Genomic DNA, 15,281 nt, shown 5'->3' on the forward strand with positions numbered 1-15,281 from the left:
AATGCGCTGGCATCGATCTCGGACACGCGCCGCCGCTCCGAGACAATGTCGGACACATGGCGTGCGCCACCGCCCAAGTGCATGCACTTTGTCCTCCTTAAATCCGGACTCGTCTCTGTTGGATGAGCGTCCAGCAGGAAACTCGATACGACCGGCCGATTTCTCGACGACATGCATCCTCGAACCTCGTCGCTGCTTTTTCCGCTGCTCTTGCTCCTTGTGGCGGCGGAAATTCCTGCGCCGGCCGTGGCGACGGCGTCAAAAGTGACAACCGAGGATGAGACGGAGCAGGGGATTAGCGATGGGGAAAAGGACGAGTCGTGGGCCGAGTGGGCCAAGGAAAAGATCACCGGAGGACTTGGCCTCGGTAAACACCACCACGACGAAGGCCATGAGAAGGAGAAAGACGCTTCGAAGAAAGCCGAAGAGGCCGCGGAGATGGCACGGGAGGCAGCCAGAGAGACGGCCTACGGTGAGTTCATGTTCATCTACGTGCGCGTGCTCCGTCTTCCTCGATCATGTTGCTTGTGCTGACTACTGTAGGAATATGTAGAGAAGGCAAACCAAGCTGGAGAAGCGGCTAAGAAGACTTCAGACGTGATTAAAGAAGGCGTCTCAGGTTGGTAGTGTGTTAAATTCATGAGCAGAAAGTTGTTCGGATTAATGCTGCTCATGCAATCTTGCAGAAGCTGGAAGTCGCACAGTAGAGAAGGCGTCGACTGCGAAGGAAACCGCCGAAGAGCTCGCAGGTAAGGCAAAAGAGAAGGCGTCGAAGGCCGCCCAGGAAGCCACAAAGAGCGCTGCCGAGAAGGCCAAAGAGGCCACAGAGAGTGCGGCTGAGAAGGAAAAAGAGACAACGGAGGCCGCCAGGAGTAAGGCCGAGGAGAAAGCCTCGAGGGCGAAGGACGCAACCGAAGAGACCACAGAGGCGGCCGGAAAGAAGGCAGCGCCGGCGAAGGAGAAGGCGCAGGGTGGACTTGAAACCGCGAAGGAGAAGGCGAAGGAAGCGGTGGAGTCGGCGAAGGAGAAGTTGACGTCAGTGAAGGAGAACGTCGCCGGTGGATCAGGCCCACGGCGAGAGGAGGAGCTGTGACCGTTGACCTCTTACGTGTATTATATATCCTTTTCAATGTATACCAGAAGAGTACGGATACTCATTGGAAGTCAACTCCGACGTGGACCTTTTGTAGTTTAATGCCTAATGAGAATATAGAATCTGTGACACCCGCGATCCACTATCGCTGCTGCCGCCCTCGCCGCACCCGCGATTCATCATCGTTGTTGCCGCCCTCGCTGCGTTGTCCGACCACTGCCGACCGCCGCATCGGGCGCGATCGATGTGCCGCTCGCCGGTGCTTCGTTCGGCGTCGAATTCCGATCAGATAGTGGTCGGAATTCGACGGAATTCGGGCGGAAACAGGATCGGTAGTGGCAGCGCTATTTCCGGCCAAATTGCGGTCGAATTTCCACCAAATCATGTCGGTCCTTCCTCGACTATTCTCCGATCGTGATTCGGTCAGAATTCGGCTCGATCGTTGTTGACAGTGACTGCGCATTGAAGGACGGCTATTTCTGACCAAATTCGTCGGATTCCGATCACTATCCGATCGAAATCCGGGGTCTGCCAAAGTGTTGGCGAGTGGCATGTCAATCGCGGTCGAGATGACGATCGACAGTGGCTGGATGGTGAGGTGAGGGTGGCGGCAGTGGCAGCGGCGATGGGTTACGGGTGTTGCAGTGGCAGCGGCGATGGATCACGGGTGTCACACACGGATCGTGGATTCTTCATCGTGGATTCTTCATTGCAGTGTAGCAATTCTATATATATATATATACATTCCAACTAAAAAAATATATTTCTTCCAATACCGGCCGACCCGGTTGGATCCTGGGCGAGCCCGGTTCGGTCTGCATTGTGGCTCCGTTGAAGGGGAAGATACGGATGGGAATCGGAACCGTTTATTTATTATCGGACGGACCTTCTGTTCCGATACTCCGCCCTTCGGGTCTCCAACTCGGCTACGGTAGCTATATATTTAGGGTTCAGCCCGGAGCGGCGCAGTTACTTTCTCTGCAAGCCGGGGAAGCGAAAGGAAATCAAAGAGGAGCAGAGAACGATCGACATGGCTCCCGAGCCTGAGGACGAGATCAACGAGAAGAACCCTCGTCCCCTTGACGAGGACGACATCGCCCTCCTCAAGACCTACGTGAGTACCCTCTTCCTCGTTCCACTCTTCGATCTCTCATCTAACCATCGTTTCCACGTCCTCTTGTCTCTTCTTAGCTGTTGGAGTCCAAATTTTGCATTTCCCCCCCTTGGTGTTACCCAATAAGTTCTCGGCATTTGCTAGGTGTGATTTAGGTCTGTTCCTGTTGCCTTTATTTCATGATTTTGGTAATGGTGGATCCACTTCTTGTATATCATCGTTGCTCTGTTCGAGTCTAAAGTTAACTTTTTTATTTGCGATTTAGGGGTTTTTATTGGGAAGTTCCAAATAGTACCTTTGTTCGTTGCTTCCACAAAAAGGATCCTTTTTAGGGTTGGTATGGATCTGTAGTTAGTTGAGTTAGTTTTTAATTCTTATTATCTTAATTTTATTGACCGAATTATTGTCTGTAGAAAACAATATTCAATATCGACATTTTTCAGCTATCACATAGAGATTTTTTCCCTTTTCGTTGGTTTTGTAGTTTCTATATTTCTTTACATTGCATTATACTTCATGTTGGATCCCTTTGTTGATTGTTTCTTACTTTGGCTTGTTGATTCCTGATGCTGATGTTGTTTACTTTGGGTTGAGGATCCCTAGGTTTGGATCCATGTGTTTAAACATGATATTCCTGTTCTTATTCAGTTTGGTAATATTTCATGGCAGGGTTTGGGACCTTACTCCACAAACATTAAGAAGGTGGAAAAAGAAATTAAGGAATTGGCCAAGAAGGTTAATGATTTGTGCGGTATGTGTCCAAATGGGTCTATTTCTCTTTAGTTATACCTTTGTAAACATTTCTGAACTTCTAATCGTTTGTATTATATCTTTTTTGTTGGAAAATATTGTTGGTGAGAAAACAAAATTCCATATTTGATCTATTGATAGCGTTATGTATAATATAAATGAATCTAGATTGGTAGCTTGTCAGTTTTGATACTTCTTTTGCTCCCATTAGTTAAGCATTGTTGTGAGCATTTGATTTTCAATCAAATAATAAGGCAAACTTTTGGTTGACACATTAGTCAATATGGCATGATTCAATTTTTGTTTAATGGTTTTAAGCAAGTCATGCATAGTTCAAAATGGGGTCATAGCGTTATAGTTAATCCCAAATGGTTGGAGCATATGACTTGCTATTGGATCCAAACAACATTGTTTGATATGAAATGTATAACCTCCAATCAGAAAAATCTATCATGCAAAATAAAATTTTGTTATGTGATTCAAACATAGAAATAACTAGGAAATTCATACAACACCCAAAAGAGATCATTTCAATTATTGGCAATTCTTGAGTGTTTAATATTAAGTTGAAAATCCTGGCTCCCAGCTATTTGGGTTGGCAATATGAATATTTTTTTGCCATTGAACTATATGGTTACATTATATTGCTAGCTGAATTGAAGTGGAGCTTTGGTGCGATGGTAAAGTTGCTGCCATGTGACTTGGTGGTTATGGGTTCGAGTCGTGGAAACGACCTCTTGCAATGTAGGGTAACTATGTAAATAGACCATTCTTTGAGACATTACATTGGCGGGAGCTTCGTGCACTGGGCTGCCCTTTTATGCAATTATATAGTACGCATATTAATTGATTCTTGTTCGATTAGATGTCATTGAGCTTCTTATACCTGTTCTTTGCAGTGATCATTGATTCCTTACCTTAACATCTAGCTGCTTCTCTCTTAAATCTCCAAAGTGTCATTGAACTCCATTGCTAGCCAGAGTGAAAGTCACATGCAAGGCCTTGTGCAAACCATTATCTTGAGTTTTACTACCTGCTGTCTCTACTCTGGCCTCCCTGCTTGCATCATGGAGACTTGATTTTGTTCAATACTGGCCGAAACTTAAATTCGTGTTACCTGATATGGGCAATGTATTGTTGTTACCAAGTGATATAGGAGAAACAGATAATTTTCTTTGTGCTAACTTGGCTTTTGTGTCCGTTCATTGTTGAAGCAATATGTTGTGCTTGACTTGCACATTCTAATATTATGGTTTGTCATCTTCTGAACTTGGTCTGACAGAACTAGCTGAATTAGATTAGCTGAGTTTATTGTTGTTTCATAGGGTCATCAAAACTGGTTTCAAAGAGTCCAGCTTTTTTTTGTAGGGTAATCAGTATGCTCAGTTAGGTTAGGACTCCTCTAAAATTGGTTGATATTCCGAAGAATCTTCTGATGCTTTTTTGTTTCTAATATTTTATGTAAATTGTCTATCTTGGTAATTGACATTATACCAGCTATGGGAAGTAGTAAAACAACAAACTTGGGTAGGTGTTGGGATGTTAAAATTTTGATGATGTATTTCTTACTTCCATTTCTAGATTCCATCGCGCTTTGCACTTTCACATTACATAGACATTGTTCCTATTCTTGGATTTATTTAAGTTGTTTTATAATGAATATTTTTGCCATTCTTAAACCCACTAATCCAATAACAGTTCCCAGGGTTAGCTCTTAAGCCAATTGTACTTGGCTGTAAATCATTTTAGTTGCTCACCTGAACTCTTATTACAAAAATTCTTAAATGTTAATGTTTTGTAATTCTTTTAAGGTTGTTAGATGAATATTTTCTCACAGTTATGCACCTATGCTGTTTTTTACAATTGAATAGAAATATTTATTACTTGTTGGCGCATTAGAATGCTTTATATAAAACATATCGCTAAAATTATTTTTTTTTCTTATAGACACGTGGTCAGATTTTGAGAGGATTCATCACAACATCAAGATAAGAAATGAACACATTTACAGGTTTTGAGGATTCAGCATAACATCAAGATATCTAATAAACAGATTTAATTAGCAGTCCAGATGTATGCTTTTAATGTATTTTGCTTTGTTTAATTTCTCAGTAGGGTGAGTTTACTGAGGCGTTTCACTCTGTCACCTTGGATTCTTAATATAGTGCACTTTGCCAATTTCACCACTTAGCCACTTTTTATATGGAGTTTTCTCATTCAATTTACAGTCGATTTTGCAGTTTTATTTCATATGCTACTACCCTTAGTTCGGTTTCAATAAAACCAAACTTTAATTGTAAATTATGATGAGTACTACATTTTGATGAGGACCGTACTTGTTTGGTTGCCTTGATTAATTCACTCTCTTCCAACAATAGGAATCAAGGAATCTGATACTGGTCTAGCTGCACCAAGTCAATGGGATTTAGTCTCCGACAAGCAAATGATGCAGGAAGAGCAACCTCTTCAAGTAATCATATTTTGTGATTTCTCTCTCTCTCTCTCTCTCTTTCTCTCTCAAGTTGACTCCATCTTATTAAATGTTTTTTATAATTTTAGATTTTTAAATTTTTTTAAACATTTTTTCTTGTTTACTAAGAAAAGAGCGGTATAATTACTATTTAAATTCTATAATTCTTTATAACGTCAAGCAATTAATACACCAACAAATCAATACCTCGTTTTACTCTTATAAAGTCATGATCCACACGAAAAAAAAATCTTAGCTGTTTGGATTAGATCAAACAATCTGTGACAACAGATGCACACTTAATGCAATGAATCATTCTTTTTCTGCTTTTTTTAACCCAACAAAGTAATTGATGCAGACTAATTCATCAACCAATTATGCAGAGAGATACATTTGATTATTTGAAGGGAACACTTTCCTATGCTTCAGCTTCCCATTCATTTGGTTTTTGCCCCCGGCAATTAAACAAATAGGATTTTTAACAACACAATGCACGGGTTACTTTTAATAAATTAATAGGAAACTAAAAAAAATTATGATTATATTTTTTACCATTGATGAGAATGATGGGCATTCAATCTTTGATCCCTAAACCAAGATGTGTGCTGCCAAGTTATCAAAATAGAAATACTAAGAAAAATATTCTTCAGAATGCATTGGCTAGGCTGCTGCATACATATATTATTAATTTTCTTATTTTTGTTTAAATTGGTTGTTTATTTCTCTTGAAGGTTGCAAGGTGTACTAAGATTATCAGTCCAAACACAGAAGATGCTAAATATGTGATTAATGTCAAGCAGATAGCTAAGGTATATTTTATGTTTTTTGAATTTTTTAAATATAATTTCAGACTGTCTTAGCACAGATTTAACATATGGATGTATAATTTAATCTCTCTCTCTTGTGTAGTTTGTTGTTGGACTGGGAGACAAAGTCTCCCCGACTGACATTGAAGAAGGGATGCGTGTTGGGTGAGAAAAATATTTCAATATGAATTTTGTCAAGCTTTACAGTTGATTGGTGTATTATGTAGACTTGATAGAGTTACAAGAGAGGTTTGCTCTGTAATCTGCTACATGTATGTCATGTTCTTCACTTTCTAATACAGGGTTGATAGGAACAAATATCAGATTCAGATTCCTTTGCCTCCGAAGATTGATCCGAGTGTAACAATGATGACTGTTGAGGAGAAGCCCGATGTTACCTACAATGATGTAGGTGGATGCAAGGAGCAAATTGAGAAGATGCGAGAAGTGCGTTTATTTACCAATATTTTTATAGCTGTGTTTAGATTTTGTTATTTATTATGCAGTATTTTTGTTATCCAACAATAACATTTCTGACTCTTTCTAAGATTTGATTTGTAGTTGTTGCCTTTAAGTTAAGGCCATTAGATTGGATTATACCAAATTGTTATCAGCTTCCTCATTTGCACTATCTATGCCCATATTCTTCAGGTTGTAGAGCTTCCCATGCTTCATCCGGAGAAGTTTGTCAAATTAGGCATTGATCCTCCAAAGGGTGTTCTCTGTTATGGCCCCCCTGGAACTGGCAAAACACTATTAGCAAGAGCAGTAGCCAACAGAACAGATGCTTGCTTTATTCGTGTAATTGGAAGTGAGCTTGTCCAAAAATATGTTGGTGAAGGTGCACGGATGGTTCGTGAACTTTTTCAGGTAGTCAACCTTCCATGTTAATTGGTGTTGTTTCTTGTCATCTATTAGTATGTGATTTTTTTGTCGACTGTTTCTAATATGTTCTAAACACTTTTTTCCCCTCTAGATGGCACGATCAAAGAAGGCTTGCATTGTCTTTTTTGATGAAGTCGATGCAATTGGTGGTGCTCGGTTTGATGATGGGGTTGGTGGTGACAATGAAGTTCAGCGTACCATGCTTGAAATTGTTAATCAGCTTGATGGTTTCGATGCTAGAGGAAACATTAAAGTTCTCATGGCTACCAACAGGTAAGTTAATGAACTGAATTGGGCATATCATCCGGGCCACCAAATACCAATTTATATTTATAAACCTACTGTTATTGTTGCATCTGTGTCAACAGATTAGCATAGTCGTTGTAGTGCCCAGACACTTGAATTTGACTCCTTTTACTTATCTGAAGTTCCAAATCATTCATTTTCATCTGAAATTTTAAAACTGGGGTTAGCTTGTATTTAGAGTGATTTTGTGTGTGAGTGAGTGAGAGAGAGACAAGAAATTGGGTTGTCTTGATTTAGGAGCGCTAATATTTTGATAAGCTGTTTCAGAGATTGCCTTGTGGGTTCTCTGGCCGAGTTAATTCCTGAAGTGCAGCTGTTAATTGTCGTCCACACTTCCGTCGTTTGTCTAATAAATTTGTCTGCAGCACTAGATAGCGTCATAAATGCTTCAAGTGGTGGTATTAATAGTTGTCCTATATTATTAAGATGCACAATCGTTTATTAATTGATATCCCTGTCTCTTGCAAATAATGCAGGCCTGATACTCTGGATCCTGCACTGTTGCGTCCTGGGCGGTTAGATCGGAAGGTTGAATTTGGCTTACCCGATTTGGAGGGACGGACACAAATATTCAAGATTCACACCAGGACAATGAACTGCGACAGGGATATCCGGTTTGAGCTTCTTGCTCGTCTCTGCCCCAATTCCACTGGTGAGAAATACTTTTTATTAATTTCGCCAGAAAATGATACTTCATTTGTCAATGAGACAGAATTCCTGCTGTGGATCCTATGAAAATTTAAAAATCTTGCACTTGTATTCGTTGTTGGATAGATTTGTTTTAAGTATATAATCATCCAGCTCTTGCTGCTTGCAAATCTCAGACGATTGCTGTTTTAAATGTAACTTCAAATCCATGTTAAGTTTCATGCTGATGGTGTTTGTTCTTTAGGTGCCGATATAAGAAGCGTCTGCACTGAAGCTGGGATGTATGCCATCCGTGCAAGAAGGAAAACTGTTACAGAGAAAGATTTCCTTGATGCAGTGAATAAAGTCATCAAAGGCTACCAGAAGTTCAGTGCTACGCCCAAGTACATGGTGTACAACTAAGTATCCCCTTTAAGGCGATCATTTGGTTAACTGCCACCTCTATTTTTTACTAGAAGAATGTAACTTCAGATTGCAGTTGGATAAAAATGTCTTGCAATTGTACTGCCTGTCTACAGAATTTCTCAAGAGCACTATGTTTGCTGTAATTCCAATGTTTTCTGAGATTTACTTGTTATGAATTTCAAGTCAGGATGATTTTAATTCCATTTCTTTTTTTTTGTCATTTCAATTTGGATGGATGAAAGCATATTCAAAAAATAATTCACAGAGAGATTCTTAATTTTTTTTATAAAAAAAATAGAGACATTGAACCTGATCAGTATTTGCATTTTTGTTCCTAATTATCTTTAACAGTTTAAGATCTCGTGTGAAAAAGTCAGGCTCATGTAGAAGAATGATATGTCATGAGATCCAATGTGTGAAAAACAGAAGAACAAAGGACAGGAAGCATGGGAGCTAACACTGATGGTGCCCATTTTGTTGAAGCCCCAGGGAGCAGAGCAGTGATTGCAATTGCAAGCCTCCAACTCACGCTCACTGCTAGCTTTCAGGATTTTTTTATTTCTGCGTACGTAACTTTTATAATATCCAAATTATATAACAAGTCTGTTTCGGACATGGATTTAGGATAAAAGAAGTTCGAATTATTTTAAATTAAAATTAATATATTTTCGTAATTGAAAGTAATGAATTAAATTAAGAGAATATTTTTAAATTTTTACTTTACCCATTAAAAATTTATCGTTTTTAATTTATATTGTCGAATTCAGATATGAGAGCATAGATACATTAAAAAGATTTTTTTTCAAAAATATTTAATTTTAATTTGAAATGATTTATAATTTTCGTCCTATAGTGATTTGAAGGTTCTTAGGATCTACACCATTTGAAATTTTAAAAATTTGATATTTGTCAAACTAAGAGAGTCATATGAATCCGTTGATGATGTTTGATTAGTGAGTATCATTGTCCTAAATCTTATAATGAGTTTATGATAAATTTTATCAAATTTTTACAAGTTTAAAAATTTATTGTTCTTAATTTACGCTATCAAATTCACGTATAAATGCACAGATATATTAAGGAGATTTCTAAAAATACATTGATTTTAATTCAAAGTAATTTAGAGGTTCATCTAAATCAATGAAAAAAAAAAAGAGTATTTTGAAAATATGCTATATGATTTTGGATACTATATTATATACGCAAAATGAAAAATCTTGAAATTTAAGCATGCATTTAACTAAAATTATTCAAAACGGCCATCTGACAAATAAGCTCGAGTGATTATGAAATTTTACCAAACTTCAGCAAACAATTCAACTTTATTGAACTTTATTACCAAAGAATCAATCGCTTCCTTTGTTCACAGAAATCCTTGCACAATTAGCAACCGACCAGACCAGAACAAGAAGAACCACAATGTTAAATTCCTCAATTTCAATACAAAAATCTAACAAGTATTGCGATTGTATAATCGGATCAAGAACTCTCATGTTACCAGGTAAATTGGCCCAAAAGGTTTGGCTCCCAAAGCATGGTTTTGATGCTCCAAGCACTTGTAAGGCACCTCACTGTCTTCTTCTTCTTCTTCCCTTGAGGGAGCACTGAAACAAGAAGAAAGAGTCACTGAAGGAGCGATGAGCCTCACTCTTCGCTGAAGGTGAGCAAATCTGCTGCCACTTCCAAACAATCGACCAGAGCATGAAAGCTTCGACGGCTGGGTCCTTAATGGTGCTTCTTCTTCCTCTTCTCCACTCTTTTGTTTAAGCGTGAGCAGGAAGGAGAGAAGTCTTCTCCATCTCTTCTTTTTCTTCGCGTCTCTCATTTGCATGGTTTCTGGTCTCATCTAAGAACTCGCAGAGAGAGAGAGAGAGAGAGAGAGAGAGAGAGCAGTTTTGTTGCTAAAAGAAAGAAAAAGAAGAGAGAAATGATGGCTGAAACATAATTGCAGCAGATTCAGTACCTCGAAGAAGCCAAACTTAACTGCTCACGACTCAAACAAGAAAGAACTAATGCCAGTTCGACCAAAAACAGAATAAAATCAAGATGAGATTATAATATTCATTTTATGGTTTTTATTGAAAAGGAGATATAGATCATAGTAAAAAAAAAATAGAAAGAAAAGTTTGGAAAAAGAACAAGAGAAGTAACTAATAACTCTGCAGTCGTCAGTTTACTGATCATGTGAACAAACACTGCTCAGTGAGGCACATCAAGAGAAGAAAGAATGTTGAGAACAAGATCTGAATTTAGAGCATCTTGCGATCGTCCTTATTATTATGATTCTTTAGCTACCTCTATCCTTTCTCTTTGGTGTGTTCTTCCTACGAGCACCAAATTATATTGTTGTTATGGAATCTATTCAACAAATCTCGTCGTTTTATGCATTCTTCTGGTCGTGGCCATCGTTAGTAATCCAAGCAGGTAAATCTTTTACCAACTTTCTATTTTGTTTTATTTTTTCCCCTTCAATCACGCCAACTTTCTGTTTGTATACTGTGATTTTAAGCACACAGAAAGGAAATTTCTCATCAGATGGAGGAGGTGAAGCAGGAGAAAGAGCCACTTGCTGGAGTGAAGATTTCCTAGCTATAGGAAGATCTACATTTCGACCAGGAGAAAATTAATTAGATTGATTGTTATGGCTGCTTGAGGATAACAGAAATGAAATATGGAAGATCAATGAAGAAGAAGGCATTACCAGAAGCATTAGTTAGTCCTGGTGTCTTCGCCAACTCAGAATCGATTGCTACTGCTGCAAATTTGGATGAAGCTGTCACCTGGTTGCTGTTCTTCATAGTTGGGATTCCCTTGGATGCTAATTGCATCAGATCCTGGGCCTTTATCAGCTGGGAAACATTCAAAAACCAACACCTTCCCTCTGTAAATGATTGTCAACTGTGATCTTTTTGTTTCCCTATGAGAATTTCCAAAAGAAAATCAGAAGTTGTTGAAACGACCATGTTCTTGAAGATGACAAGCAGCATCAATGGCAGTTCGCGATCATGTTTTAAGAATGCTTCGAGCCAGGGGAAAAAAAGTGCTCCTTGGATCGAGTTGACAGTACTTTCTTCTTTGCCATTTCCAGTAATCCTTGTACTTCTCCATGATCTATTTGTTGAAGATCTTTCGCTCCACCAGCCATCTCCCCTCTCTGCCCCTTTCTGGGAGCACTTCCATGAGTTGACTCAAATGCTTGAAGAGAAGAAGGTGAATCAGACAAAGTTTCTCCCTTTAAAGTCAACCCTGTTCCAAAGCTCAGGCACACTCCATCCACCTCTTCGATGCTGAGATTGACAAGGTCAACGCTTTCTTTGTGGAAATGGAGGAGTTCAGTCAAATTGGAAGAGAATAAGTAGCCAACATTATAAGTTCTTGGGCATCCAGAACACTCAAAAAAGGTAGGAAGTAAAGGAGAAGAGAACCATCAATCAATAGCAATTTGCTTAATATGCTCAAGTTCATAAAGATTTCATTTTTACTGTTCTTCTGATCTGCAATTTAAATTCTATGAACACATTATGAGCAGATCATTATTCATTATGCTCAAAACAAAACAACTTAGAATGGTAGTTTTCTGATGTTACATAGTGAAAGGAAGAGAAGGATTAAGAAAAGAGAAGAGAAGTATGACTGTTTCACATTCTTCCCAGTAAAAGTTGGAACCACGTTACCATTCATCATCTACAATTGCTACTGGTTTCTGTTTAAGCCAAAATAGGAGTTGATCCATGACAAGTGACTACAACCCTTTTCGAGTTGCAGTATCGGATGTTGGGGTCTCTTTGATATCTGATGATACAGAAAAACTCCAACTGTCCTTGTAAGGGTATGGTTCTGTTTTAAACAAGGATTTGTTAGCCTCGTGATCAAAGTCCTCACTACCATCGTCCAAATAGGCATATCTGATAGAAAATGCAAAGGAAGCAATTAAGATCTTGTTACTAACAATGGCAAAGAGGATTTGAAACGGCAAAGAGGGGGGGGGGGGGGGGGGGGGGGGGGGGGGGGGGAAATGAAGGTATTATTACCTCATGGAGTTCTGAGAAGGTGCCAAGAGACCACAGATGACACACAGCACAGAGAAGGAGAGGACCTGCCAAAGAGCTGGAATCATCCATGCACTCTGCCACTTCTCACCATATGCATCTGTTGCCTTGAAATAGAACTGCATCATAATAATTTTATCTCAGTAACTAAATGATGCTGGGTTAAGTGCCAGAAGACACATAGTTCTTCATACATAATCTAACAAACCTACATACGACAACCTGTAAACGAGAATTGTAGTATAAGAAGAATGATATCTTCAGCATGCAGAATGCTGAAATTATCTATTGTAGGATAGACAGTAGGTAGGTAGGTAATTTGGGTTTTGTTTCATGGATCATCATAGTCGATTTAGGTTCAGAGAAACACGATATTACCTCAAAGATTATCCAAGTAACTGATACGATAACTGTCACGATCAAGGCATTAGTGAATTTCCGGTAGATGTCTAGCTTCCCAGCAAATCTTCTTGCCTGTAAACAATAAAAAGCCTCAGCCCAACTGATACTTCAACACTTTGAGGAATAGTGTTGCTATTAGACTAAGGTATATAATAGGAAGATAAAAATGAATACCTGAAGTCTTTTCGAGGTTTTGAACAGGGAAATGAATATCCAGATAATAAACATAGCATCTAATATCGCCACAGGCAGAGCCAAGATTAAAATTGGCTTCCAAGAAACATCACTAATGGTCGCCGACATTCTCCACTGATCCGAGAATCTCTGATGCTAGGAAGAATGTTCCACCAAGCAAGGCCACCTTAGAAGTAAGACCACCAAGAGTGGGCCTAACAATACCATATCCCATGGAAACGATTAGTATTAGCAGACGCGAAACTGTTCGTTTTGCAGAACCAAAAGTTACTGCCCAGAAGGTGATCTCCTTCATTCGGATGCCAGTTTCTTTGAATTCAGCATACTCAAAGTACCATAAGGCCATTTCAATCATTCCTAAGGCAATAACAAGTGTTATACAGTTCTGCAGTGGCATGACCTCTGTCCAGAACCTTGCATACTGGGAAAACCAATACACTGCAAGTATCAAAAAGGCAAGAGACATGAACCCATAGAATTTGATGAGAGGTTCCATCCTTCCAGGAAGATATCCAGTAGGGTTCTTCCATATAGTCTTCCCATCAACTTCAAGCCCATCAAGTGCTGGATCACAGTAAATGAAATACAGATTGTACATCCCGGTCTTCGATATATGTAATGTTTTGGATAATAATGTAGTCTCTAGATCATCTACTTTGAAGGATGCAGAAAGTACTTGTGGCCAATCAGGGTTAATATTAGAGCGGCGATAGATGATTGTTCCTTCAGTACAAGAACCTAGCTTTTCTAGATCAGCTGTGCAACATATGTCCCGTTGACCTCCATATGCTGAACCACCAATTTTCTCACGATCCTCCACCTCAAAGACAATTGCTTTGACAGATAAGGTAGTTCTAGTTCCAAAAGTTTTTGCCTTAGCAGCAGCTTCCATTGATCTTCTGAATTTGATATTTTCAAAACTGTGTTTTAGGAAGAAACGCCAAGATTAGAACTGAGAAAATGAGTTTACTGAAGTTTATACACATGAATACAATAATCACCAATCCCTTATTGGTCACAGCAATTAGATTTGCAAATCTCTTTTTATTGCTTCCTTCTTGATTTGCAGAAGAACCAAACTTGCAAGAAAAGTTCATCAGTTCAGGTCTTGAAACTTTTTTTGTTTAACTTCTTGAAACAACTTCAGTAACCAAAGAGCAGAGTTCTAACTCGGAAAAAGCAAAAAATTCTTAAAGTTTTAGGACCTACACGAACCATTCTCGATTCTCTGTTTCATGTAACTACCCCACAAATGTTAATTCATTGGAAAGATTGGTGCTATAAACCCTAAAGTTGCAGAGTTTCACTCACTCGAATCACCTGAAACTTTCATTTCAAATAATCATTTGGATTAGGCTATCAAAAAACACAAAGTTAAGGTGGCTCTGAAACTCAAAGAACCAAACTTGCGCTCAATCGAATAGTCCATGAATAAACATACTTTAGACACAAACACATCTACTAACATAAAAAAAAAAAACAAGTAAAGGCCTCATTTTTTATCCCTGAGAAGATGAAGAAGCCCATTGGATTACCAAGCGCAGAAATCGAAGAGGTGAGAGAAGAACAAATCACCGGATGAAGGAGTTCATCGGGGCGGAAGCGGAGGCGTTGGCGGAGGAAGCAGAACCATAGAGCCCCTCGCTTCCGCCGTGAAGGATAAAGGCATTGCCTTCGACCGCGAACCTCCGGCCTCCATACTCGTGGATCGACCCCTCAACTCTGCGGCAGCTGAAGAAGACGCCGACGGAGTGCAACAGCAATAGAACCAAAAGGAGACCTCCACACGCCATGGGAGAACCCAGGGGAGGCCGCATCTGCCTCCGCGACGGCCACGGAGTGGGATTCAGGTTGACCAATCGGCCGCGGGGATTGGGGGCGTGGAAGTGCGTGCGCCTGCTCAGCGATCCGCGAGGAGAAGAAACGCGCAGAGAGCGCGGGCGACGACTCCACGTCACGTGCCCAGCACGCTTTCCTCTTCCTTCTTCCTGCGACCAATATTTATAGCCGCACAATTTCAAATGCCTCTGAGATTTTTTAATAAATTCAAATTTAAGGCTCAGTTTGCCAGGGAAAATTCCAAATTGCCCATTGAAATTTCAAGGAATTGAAAGACACGTAAAATTCATTCCAAAAAAACTAATAGAATTTGAGTTCA

The 15,281-nt window shown here is 39.5% G+C and overlaps 2 protein-coding genes and 1 pseudogene across 2 annotated transcripts; 2 read left to right on the forward strand and 1 right to left on the reverse strand.

Annotated features, from left to right (window-relative positions):
* Positions 1 to 147: 147 nt before the first annotated feature.
* On the forward strand, positions 148 to 1,173 carry LOC141836661 (uncharacterized). The gene is made up of 3 exons (XM_074724170.1): positions 148 to 472; positions 554 to 619; positions 687 to 1,173. The coding sequence occupies exons 1-3, from the start codon at positions 172 to 174 to the stop codon at positions 1,091 to 1,093; spliced, it is 774 nt and encodes a 257-aa protein (XP_074580271.1). The 5' UTR covers positions 148 to 171; the 3' UTR covers positions 1,094 to 1,173.
* A 904-nt stretch (positions 1,174 to 2,077) lies between these two features.
* On the forward strand, positions 2,078 to 8,675 carry LOC141836658 (26S proteasome regulatory subunit 7A). The gene is made up of 10 exons (XM_074724167.1): positions 2,078 to 2,207; positions 2,877 to 2,958; positions 5,336 to 5,427; positions 6,159 to 6,236; positions 6,337 to 6,398; positions 6,536 to 6,680; positions 6,885 to 7,103; positions 7,210 to 7,391; positions 7,901 to 8,076; positions 8,317 to 8,675. Exons 1-10 carry the CDS (start codon positions 2,124 to 2,126, stop codon positions 8,472 to 8,474), a joined length of 1,278 nt encoding a protein of 425 aa, XP_074580268.1. The 5' UTR covers positions 2,078 to 2,123; the 3' UTR covers positions 8,475 to 8,675.
* Positions 8,676 to 11,187: 2,512 nt separating this feature from the next.
* Positions 11,188 to 14,995, reverse strand: LOC141836129 (uncharacterized; annotated as a pseudogene).
* Between the last annotated feature and the right edge of the window lie 286 nt (positions 14,996 to 15,281).

Source organism: Curcuma longa, chromosome 10 (assembly GCF_044706935.1).
Source record: "Curcuma longa cultivar G26 ecotype Majalengka, Jawa Barat chromosome 10, ITB_CL_G26_1.1, whole genome shotgun sequence".
Taxonomy (NCBI): domain Eukaryota; kingdom Viridiplantae; phylum Streptophyta; class Magnoliopsida; order Zingiberales; family Zingiberaceae; genus Curcuma; species Curcuma longa.

Excerpts from the sequence above, each read along its gene's own strand:
- LOC141836661 (XM_074724170.1), top strand. The coding sequence starts at position 172 with ATGCATCCTCGAACCTCGTCGCTGCTTTTTCCGCTGCTCTTGCTCCTT. Across the intron at positions 473-553 it reads AGCCAGAGAGACGGCCTACG|AGAAGGCAAACCAAGCTGGA; the intron begins GTGAGTTCATGT and ends AGGAATATGTAG. Across the intron at positions 620-686 it reads GATTAAAGAAGGCGTCTCAG|AAGCTGGAAGTCGCACAGTA; the intron begins GTTGGTAGTGTG and ends GCAATCTTGCAG.
- LOC141836658 (XM_074724167.1), top strand. The coding sequence starts at position 2,124 with ATGGCTCCCGAGCCTGAGGACGAGATCAACGAGAAGAACCCTCGTCCC. Across the intron at positions 6,399-6,535 it reads GAAGAAGGGATGCGTGTTGG|GGTTGATAGGAACAAATATC; the intron begins GTGAGAAAAATA and ends TTTCTAATACAG. Across the intron at positions 7,104-7,209 it reads TGGTTCGTGAACTTTTTCAG|ATGGCACGATCAAAGAAGGC; the intron begins GTAGTCAACCTT and ends TTTCCCCTCTAG.